The sequence below is a fragment of the Larus michahellis genome, chromosome 8, assembly GCF_964199755.1.
Source record: "Larus michahellis chromosome 8, bLarMic1.1, whole genome shotgun sequence".
NCBI lineage: Eukaryota > Metazoa > Chordata > Aves > Charadriiformes > Laridae > Larus > Larus michahellis.
The window spans coordinates 26,412,417-26,422,961 of NC_133903.1; the positions used below are offsets into that span (position 1 = coordinate 26,412,417).

The 10,545-nt window shown below is 50.3% G+C and overlaps 1 protein-coding gene across 4 annotated transcripts in view; it reads right to left on the reverse strand.

Annotated features, from left to right (window-relative positions):
• NOTCH2 (notch receptor 2) overlaps nucleotides 1–8,642 on the reverse strand; it is a 91,122-nt gene extending 82,480 nt beyond the window's left edge. For all 4 annotated transcript variants that reach the window (XR_012588615.1, XM_074596889.1, XM_074596890.1 and 1 more), the window contains exon 1: nucleotides 8,394–8,642. Coding sequence is in view for 3 of the 4 variants with exons in the window: in XM_074596889.1 (XP_074452990.1) it covers nucleotides 8,394–8,475 (82 nt within the window). In the remaining variant the exon portion in view is untranslated. The remainder of the gene's footprint in view (nucleotides 1–8,393) is intronic.
• Nucleotides 8,643–10,545: the final 1,903 nt, after the last annotated feature.

Consider the following 10,545-nt stretch of genomic DNA (forward strand, 5'->3'; position numbering starts at 1 on the left):
TTCTTATCTCACCACCTTGAATTTTCACTCTTTTCACCCCACTCAAGCCAGCGAAGCAAATACTCAGGGGATTTCTTTCTTTTGCGCCCATGCTTTCAAATGCAATGTTGTAATCTCTTGGAGTACCCGCATCCCCAGGGAGGACGGAGCAGCCGGTTGATTTTGTAACCCACGTAGTAAAAGCTTAACCAGCACTTGGCCAAAAAAACATCTCCCAGCACAACCGCGCGGAGGGGAACAAGAAGGTGACGGCTTTCGGGGTGGCAGCAAGGATCCGAATCAGTGATTCCAGTTCAGCTTGCTAGGCCAAATACTTTACTAAAGCCTCTCTGTCCGTAATGATTAATTTTCTCCTGGTTTTTGACAAATTATTCCTGCCTTGAACTGCAGTTTAGCAGGTCATTAAGCTACTACTGGTCCTTAGAATTCTTTAACAGGGATGCATAGTGAATGGGGGCAATGCTGGCAGCTAAATATATATTTTGTTTATGGTAATTTAGAAGGAAAAGAAGCTAAGGAAAACAAAAGCAAAAAGACTCTGTTGTACTTTTCCAGCTTAAGACTAAAATAGGCTGAATAGAAATACATTGAAATGCAACAAAAGCTGAAGGGAATGTAAACGTAACCATAGTCTGTATTAAAATGAGTATTAAAAAGTAACATGACCACTTCTCTTTAAAAAAGAAATCACAAGGGAAATTGAAGACTACAGTTCTCACAGTAAAATTAGCATTTCTGTGCACAAAGCACTGTCTTCCTGTATTTCACGATATCTTTTAACAATTTCACAATGCATGCAAACCCAAGGCATTTCAACATGACTTACTTCAAAAGCTACTTTTCTGCTACTCTACCAGGCTGGGCTCAAGAGTTAGAGAGTATCAGAAACTTTACCTTCTACCTCAGCCAACATCAAAAGTATGTTTTGCTGCAGCCATTATGTTAACTGGAAATACTTTGGTCTGTACAGCACGAGAGAAGACAGCCTTGTCTTGAAAAGATAAAGGCTGCGTTTCTAGAAGCCATATATAGATAGCATCAGCACGCTGTCAAGGCTTTGAGCCTAACAGGCTGCTTTTGACAGTTTTCTTCTGTGTTTAAAAAAAAACAGAACCAGCAAGGGTGAATTATTTGTTGGTTTTCTGGACTTGCTTTAGCTTGCCAAAACCACCGAGACTATCAGAAGCTGGGTTAGCCCAGACCAAGCAGAAGCAGCGATGTTTCAAGTCCTCGCACTGTCGTGCTTTTTAATGTATCGGACCACCTCATGGTTTTGTTCTCCATCCTTTTGGGCATATTACACGAATATTGGGAAGATGCTCCACGATCATGGACAGACTGGCTTCTTATGAAGTGTGCAGGCCACCGCTTTGTGAAAGAAGCACCCGATTTCCAGCACGCATCGTAGCCAGGTTTGAAAGACTTCTCGGACAAGGGCTCTAAGTGCATGCTAGATGAATGTTATGAGCTATACCACCCAGCCTAGAGTCCATAAAAACCCCTGCACATGCCTGTGTTTAGACACAAATTCTAACCTGACATTTAACTAGCCTATCAGGTCTATTTTCCAAGACCAGAGGGGGAAAAAAAAAACAGGTAGCCGCTGCTGTAGAAGAAGCACAAGCAGAAAGCGTTACTTGCAGAAACTCTATAGGAAGCGCTGGGATTCTCAACCTCCAAATCTACCAAAGCTCTCACTTCAGTGGAGAACAATTGCACCTGGGTTTAATCTTTTTGACTAAAAAAAAAAAAAATCAACAAAAAAAAAAACCACCACAGTTAAAGCAAATCTAGGAGGAAAAGAAAAGTTGTGTTTCTGCCTCATTGTTCTTCAGGATGCCAAGATGATCTGGATGTTGTGACTTGGTTTCTATACTTGATCCGCCCACTATAAATGCAGATACTTTCTAGGCTGGAAAATTAAAAGAAATAGTGAAGGATTAAGATCAGAAGCTGTGTCAGAGTTCAGCTTTTAAGAGAGAAGACTACTATAGGGAAACAGAGCCATAACCAGGGAAAATCTGAAAGGGCTTTGTTGTAAATACTAAAAGGAAAGCAATGCCAATAAACTCCTCACCCACGAGTTCAGAAAAAGTCATGCAGAAATAAAAATGCAAAACACCGAAACAATTAATGCTGTGAGGAAGAGAGGTTATAAAGCTGGTTTCCTGTACCTCTGTGGTTGATTATCCTGCATTTAAGAAGGTGCAGGTTCTGACCAGAGGTTTTAATAAAGTGAGAGCAATATTCTGGCAGAGAACACAGCTGAGCTTGTGGTACAGCTTTCTCCTTGGGAGGACAATATATGGGTCTCTCTCTTCTTTCTGTCCATACGTTTTCCATTAAGTTCATAGAAAACTCCGTATCTTTTATGAACCTAGACCTCTGTCCTATTTGGCTGAAACTTGCCCGTAGGTTTAAAAACTCTCTTGGGGGAGAGGGTGGAAAACAACTTGAACATAGAAGAAAAGTTAGGCTAAAAACCCATTAAAGACTAGAAAGAAAACTGAAGGACAAAATAAGTTTCAATAACCTTTACATAGTCAGTGGATTTTCTGTCTTGATTGACACTCATGAGAAATAGCCCGTCATTTCAACTGCGTTAGCCATAGTATATGAAGAGGAAGGAGGAAAAGGATTCAAAGCCCTCCAACAGCAGCAATGCGGGGAATCCTTACACGAGCTCAGGAAGCTCACCCTGAGGTGGATCAGCCCTGAAGACGATGACCGCCAGCATGCTCAAGAAACACCAGCTACACTGCAAATTGCGGGGCCTCGAATTCCAAGGCAGCGAAACACAGCTTCAAATTCCCTTCAGGAAAAACAGAGCATGGAAAAAGAAGCTTAGGGAAAATGCTGAAACATGAGGCGCCGTTCTGGAGGAAGAGCAGTAGGTCCTCGCTGTGCAGAAAGGGGAAAAAATACTCCCATGGCACAAACAGCTGCTGAAAAAGCTGGTAAGGACTAAGAAGCACTGCAGAAACAGAGAGAATACCCAAAGATAACCAAATTTTGCAGGAAAACCACAAAGGAGCGATAACTAATTACGCTATTCACTAACCTCAACAGATTACAGTTCCAGTGAGATTACATACTAGGGAAGAACCCGCTAGTAAGTAAGCGCTAGCTAAAAAAAGAAAGGAAAAACCCATTTTCATATTTTCAAAGTACAGATCATCCCATGGCAGCCACATGGGGAGGGGGAAAAACCAAAGGAGAAAAAAATCCTTACTGTGAAAAAACGATAAAGCCTTATATTTAGCACAGAGTTATAAAACGTTAACATTTGGGGGATTTAAGCCAGCTGAGCAGTTTGCACATCACAGACAGAAGGTAGTCAGTAAAGGACAAAGCTTGTCCATAAGGCATAGGAATCATCTGTAAAGTAAAAGTGCTTTAATCGGATTATTAAGACATCTCCACCGTTTTTACACACAAAGGCCTGAAATCAATTGGGTAACACAAGGCTCATCAGCTGAGCAGAGCTCCGAGGAGTGTGAAGGCACTCAGCCAACAGCCCGTACCTTTTGAGAGAAAAAACCCCAGTGCCTAAACTGGTTTTCCTCACTAGCTTTTCAAGGCTTTGTCAGAAAAGCGCAAAAGAAAACATGTAAGCGGATTTTATAAGAACAAATCAGTAAGAAGAAATTTTGCTTTCAAAGTTCATCAGGGTGTTTGTTTTTTTTTTGAACTCAAGGAGTGCTAACAGCAAATCTGACTACATTAAGCCCTCGGACACACAAAACCGCACGCCCTGCCATCATCCATTTAAAAATCTCACCCCTGAACTTCCAGGAACTGGCAAAAACTACTAATTGGCCCTCCTAATAACAGAGCTGGGAACCATTGGGCAAATTCAGAGATAGAGTGGAAGTTTTTCTGCCCTTGGGGTCTTAGGCCCAAGAGCCTGCGGGAAGACTGTTATTTCTATCAGACGCAGCTACAGCTCATGTGACACTGTTCCTGGTGAAAAACTACAAGTTATAATACATATGGAATTCAGGATGAACTCGTAACACACTTGGAAAGTCTGTCAGTTGTCATATTCTCTATTTCCTTGCGCAGCTACTGTTCCTTGCCCTCCCCTATTTTCGGTTTTCCAAACAAAGCCAAAATGCTTAAAATACAGAACAGCAGCATAAAGCTCTGTTTAAAAAAAAAAAAAAAGTTTTCAACAAAAAAAAAATGTAGGGAAGGCAATTAAAGAGCTGAAGAGGTATTGGTGTTTCCATGGCAATCTGGCAGAGCTCGCGTCTTCTCCAAAGTCTTCCGTCATTCTCCAGCACTAAATCTTTATTAATTTGAACGTTAAGCAATGTGTGCCTGTGCAGAAACGCCGGCCCCGCCGCTTGTGCCGAGCATCGCTTCCGCAGCCCCTCCAGGCTGATGTCGGAGAAACGAGATGAAGAACTTGCTGTGCGGAACAAACAGCAGACGCCCGTGCCATTGTGAGATACAAAGCGCTTTTTTCATCCTCGTAGCAGTCTAAAAAAAGGACTTGTGCCCTAGGAACAGACTATTTTCCAAACAGAACGAATGATTATTTCTGCAGCTCTCAGATGACCGTGTTTAGAAGCATATAAGCACTGTTTCTTCTCGATGGGCACTGACAGCCCTTGACTTCTGTTGGCAAGATGATTTCAGAGTGAATTCATAGAAACGAAGAATATAACTACAAAATGACTTTTTAACACGGATGCTTAGGGAAGCTCTTCACTCCCCCATCATGGATGATATTTCCCTAGCGTGCCCCAAAGGAAGGGTGAGAATTAATAATCACGGTATCATTCCTCGGCTTTGCAGTCATTAGGCAAGAGTACAAACTCAAAGGAAACTACGTGACATCTGAAGTTACAAATTGTGGCCGTTGGGAATTTTACTTAACAGCAAAATCAAAGTCGGGAAGAAACATGTTGCCAGAGTCCCCCTGCTTCTCCTTCACCTACTGCTTGTCCTGGCTTCAAGCCCCAGCCGCTCATCCACCCACCCCCTCACAGCACAGACACCGGTTTTGAAAATGGGAGAAGCTGGAGAACAGGACCAGAGCACATATTGAAGAGAATTACTCACTTATTACAACAGCTGCAAGACACCTAAAAAAAAGGGAGGGAGGGAAATAGCCGTGGAAGCCGACAAAAACCCAACCCACCCATTGTACGAGAGTCAAATGCCAAACGCCACCAGAGGCGTAAGTCCTCTTTTCCCAAGGATTCAAGTCCTGAGAATGTCGGCGAGAGGACCTTCACGTCTTTCTAATCTGACTAAGTGATGCCCTGCAGGAAGTGATGCAAGTTTGCCAGATTCTCATCACGCTCCCTTTTGAAAGTCTAAATCAGCATCTTTGATAAGAATGAATTCGACAGACAGTAGCACCTTCAGAAGATCGAGTAAAACTTGCTCTTCCATAAGCAAATCCTTATCAAGCAGGACCGGCATCATCAGCGTTATCTAAAGTCCTCAAAAGTTTCACTGTTTGAAGATGATCTCAAACCGTGGTCCACATCAGCGCTGCTCTACATTAAAAACATCTTGCAGCCTGTTAGAAGGACGCACTGATGGTCAACGGCGATCTGGTGAAACCGGGCTTAGCAAAACCTGAGAGTTAATAATGACGGTTAATAATGACTGTGTCCAGTTCTGGGCTCCCCGGTTCAAGAAGGACAGGGAACTGCTGGAGAGGGGACAGCAAAGGGCTACCAAGATGAAGAAGGGACTGGAACATCTCTCTTCTGAAGAAAGGCTGAGGGATTTGTGTCTTTTCAGTCTGGAAAAAAGACAACTGAGGGGGGATCTTATCCATGCTTATCAATACTGAAAGGGTGGGTGTCAGGAGGATGGGGCCAGGCTCTTCTCAGTGGTGCCCAGGGACAGGACAAGGGGTAACGGGCACAAACTTGACCATAGGAAGTTCCATCTCAACGTGAGGAGGAACTTCTTTCCTTTGAGGGTGGCAGAGCCCTGGCACAGGCTGCCCAGAGAGGTGCTGGAGTCTCCGTCTCTGGAGACATTCCAAACCTGCCTGGACGCGTTCCTGTGCCACCTGCTCTGGGTGAACCTGCTCCGGCAGGGGGTTGGGACCAGAAGATCCCCAGAGGTCCCTTCCAACCCTACGATTCTGTGATTAGGGCAGGCTTTTACCCACAAGGACTCCTGCTTCACCCACTGCGGATCAGAAGAGGAGCAAATCGTTCACAGCAATTATCGGGAGAAGATCCCGAGGTGTTGCCGCCCCACCCCAGCTTACTGCAGCTTCCACCGCTGCCTTGTGCGAAACTAAACCGCCCAACTGGAAAAGCCAGTTGCTGCACCACTGGGCTTGCATGATGAGGCAGAGTTGAGTCGTCCAAACCATAGAGCTGGGTGCATCCAGAAGCCTCCTATTTATTGACCAAGAGGGATGACGTCAGATACCTGCCCTCTCTTGCACAAGAGCATCGAGGCAGTTGAATATGCAACCTGAAAAATACCCTTTCGGTGACTTCACCTCTCCCTTTCCCATTAATTCCAGCCACAGCTCTCGCTCTCAAGAACCAGATGTGGGTCAATATTCTCACGAACAACAGGAGGCATTTTCAGTCCAGATTTGTCACCTCTGGCGACCAGCCTTTGTTTAGCACTGGGAAGGGATTTCACCCACAAGGCCAAAAAACCTCTAAGCATGGGAGGACCTCAACCTCCGTGCCCAGGCAAGTGACAACAAGCGATATCACAGCTACTTCCCCTCTCAGGCCCTGTCCAAGAAGGAACTCGGATTATTAGCAACATCATTAGCAATAAGCTGATAAGTTGCTGCTACGAAGTTACATCTTAGCCAAGCGGCCACGACATCTAGTCTTTGCAAAAAATAGCATTTTGCCGTCTTACTGGGCTGTGTAAGCCACTTCCAGAAATAACAGTCCTACCATGCACCACACCTCTACCCTACCAAGAAAACGCATTTCTGAATCTATAAGACACCTACCCTTCAAAGGTCCTTTATTTTTGCAGCCCCTTTTGAGAAAAGCTAGCCAAAACACATTGACGAAATAGATTTAGTTGGGTTTGTGTTGGTTTTTTTTTTTTAAATCCAACCATTTTCTTGCAACATATTGGTAAAACCAAGCAAGTCAGATTTCAGAAAGGGTTACTGGCGGGGGGGGCGGAACCAAAACCAAAAAAACAAACCAAGAACAAGACCCACAACCAATATTTCTCCCAGGAGACAAAAAATGACCATTTCAATGACAAACCAGACAGATTGATTAACCTGACTATGCTGTATCCAAAACAGCGGTAGCGGTCAAAACTCCACAGCCAAGAGCTTCCACGCCTAACCAAACAATACTAAAGCATAAAATCACTGAAATTCTCAGCGTCTCGCTCGGTCACACACTGAACAATTTCCACTACCAACTTTCTCCCGTGGCCACACGGGGTGACACTCCCGAGTCGCTCTGTGACTCTTCACGAGCCACCTGAAGAGCCACCCGGCCTCTCTGGAGCCAAAAGGGAGAAAGAATGAGGAGCGAGGAGACACATAAGCAATCAATGACCGCAGGTCCTCCACAGCTTTAATGTGCTGCAGGGCTGCACACACCGTTCTCCAGGAGCTGCGAAAGGCACAAAATCCATCGGAACCCGACAGTTAAGGCCATGGACCGCGTTCCCCAGCTGGAAAACGTATTGCAAATGCCAACGCGCAGCAGTGACGAAGAGCAGCCGTTCCTTCGGATGCGCGCACACAGGGCTGCATCGCGCCTGAACCGATTAACAGTTAGAGGACGGGGATACAGAGAAATTCCTTCTCTGTGCACAGGTATTCCCTCAACAAAGCGGCTGGAAGGAACACGGCGCATCGGCATTCCAGGGGACGGGAAGCAGCAAACCGTTCTCCCCCGTGTTTTGAAACCAAAAAAAAAAAAAAAAAAAAAGAGAAAAATAAAAACCTCGGGCGCCCAAGCCGCTCCTTGCACCGGCGTCGCCAGCGAGCCCTGCCACTCCAGGCACGACTTCCATGTCACTTTGTCACTTTTCTGCTACGCGTAGTCTCCCACGGGAGACCGGCGCCCCACGGGAGACACCCCCCCCACGGCGTTCCGCGCCCCGGGCCGCCCCGCAGCACCCCCCAGCGCGGGCCCGGCTCAGCGTGGGGTCCCGGCGGGGCCCCCCATCCCCCCCCCCGCCGTGACACCCCACGCACGGCCTCCCCCCCACACACCCGCGCCCCCAAGGGAGGAAGGTGACACGGCCGCCGTCCCGTTGGAAGCGGCGTCGGGAGAGAGGGGCCGGTCCTCCCCCGCGGCTCCGGGCAGCCCCTCAGCCCCGCCGCCCACGCACCGCCTCACCCCCCGCGGGCCCCCGCAGCCCCTCGGCGCCGTTCTTCCCCCTGCTCCCGCCCCCAACTCGGCACTCACCGGCCGCGGGGTCGGCGCGGCTGAGCACGGCCAGCACCAGGCCGAGGAGGGCAGCGAACGCTGGCCCCGCTCCGCGGGCCATGGCCACGGCCGCTCCCGCCGCCACTCGCACGGCGCGGCGCGGCGCGACGCGAGGCGGAGGGATCTGCCGGCCTCCGATGGCGTCTGCGGACGCCCCGCGCGGAGGGACACGGTCCGAGACGCACCACCCCCGCTTCCCTCCGCCGCGCCGCCCGCCACGCCCCGCCCTACACTGCCCCGCCCGCCGCCAGGGGGCGCCCCTCCGGGACCGCGAGGGGGGACGGGACAGGGACGGGGACGGGGACGGGGGGAAGGTGGCAGTGCAGATGGAGGGGTGGAGGGATGGAGGACACAGCCGTCACGCTGCTGTGGGGTGAAGCATGGAGGGGTGGAGGGGTGGAGAGGTGGAGGGATGGAGGAGTGGAGGGGTCGAGGGATGGAGGGGTGGAGAGGTGGAGGGATGGAGGGGGTGGTGGGATGGAGGGATGGAGGAGTGAAGGGGTGGAGGACACAGCCATCACACTGCTGTGGGGTCAGGCATGGTGGGATTGAGAGATGGAGGGATGGAGAGGTGGAGGGATGGAGGAGTGGAGGGAGGGAGAGGTGGAGGGGTGGCGGGATGGAGGGGTGGAGAGATGGAGGGGTGGACGGATGGAGGGGTGGAAGCATGGAGGACACAGCCATCACGCTGCTGTGGGGTGAGGCATGCTGGGATGGAGGGGTGGTGGGACGGAGAGGTGGAGGGATGGAGGACACAGCCATCACACTGCTGTGGGGTGAGGCGTGGTGGGGTAGAGAGATGGAGGGTTGGAGGGGATGGAGGGGTGAATGGATGGAGGGATGGAGGGGATAGAAGGGTGGAGGGATGGAGGGGTAGAGAGATGTAGAGATGGAGGGATAGAGGGATGGAGGGATGGAGGGGTGGTGGGATGGAGGGGTGGAGGGATGGAAGAAGTATAGAGGGGTGGAAGGATGGAAGAAGGATGGAGGGATGGAGGACACAGCCACGACGCTGCTGTGGGGTGGTGGCAGTGGTGGCAGGGCGAGCTCACTGCCCCATGGCGCGGCCCCACAGCTCTGCCCCGCAGCAGCTCGTGCTGCAAAAGCCCAGGAGGACAGATTCCTGTGGAGGGGGCAGTCTCGGGAGAGCAGTGGGCCCTCGAGATTCCCCCCGCCCAGTGCTCAGCCATCATTTCAAGCGCTAAAAATCCCTTCTGCCCTGGCTGCAGCTCCCCACAGACTGAGAGCCCTTTGTGTGCGGGGCTGGCGGGGCAGCCTGGCCGGTGAAGGCAGGATTGTGCCGTGTTCGGGGGGGGGGGGGGTGGAGGGGGTGGGCAATGAATAAACCTCCCTGTTTTGTGCCTGTAATTCGCCAGATCCTGGAGCGTGGAGCTGGATGGTCAGTGCCTGGCCACCAAGATGATTTTTCCAGGTGTGCCAATGCAGCCTGGGTGATGAATCCCCCACCGTCCTGCCAGAGCTTCCCATCGCTGCTCCAACAGCCGCTGGCAGGCAGACGATGGTGCTCCTCCTGGCACATTTTCCTCCCCGCAGCTCCTCGCCTGCCGAGGTGGAGGCCAGACCCTCAGCACACCCAAAATTTTCCACTTATAAACTTATAGGTGGCAGCAATCAGTGCTTTAAAAAAAAAAATTTATCATGAAGCCAAGCTGGGGGTCGAGGAGGGACAGGCAGGAATGTGCCTGGAACAGGCAGGGCTTGGGGCTGCTCTCCCTAATGCAGCTAATTCAGGGGGAATCCTGGTGTTTCACCCAAAGCTGTCATTCCCAGCTCCCCCCGGTGCTGAGCATCACTCATTATCCCTCACCTCAAAGCAGCCCAGTCCTCCATCCTCTGCGTTTCACTTCACCTGAGCACAAGGCACCGACCCCCAGCATGGGGACAGCATCTGCGGCGCCCCGGCGCAGCTCTCAGAAGCTGCCATGAGGGCAACCAGCTCCACCTGACAAAGTGGGGCTGCAGGGGGAATCCAGCCCTGATGAGGGAAGGTGTCGCTTGGCTCCCGTGGGTCTGGGGAACCTGCTGATTGCTGCCATCTCCCCACTCTAACCCTGCTCTCGTAGGTGGACGTGGGCTCGGGTTCCCACGGGGAAGAGCATCCCGCGGCAGC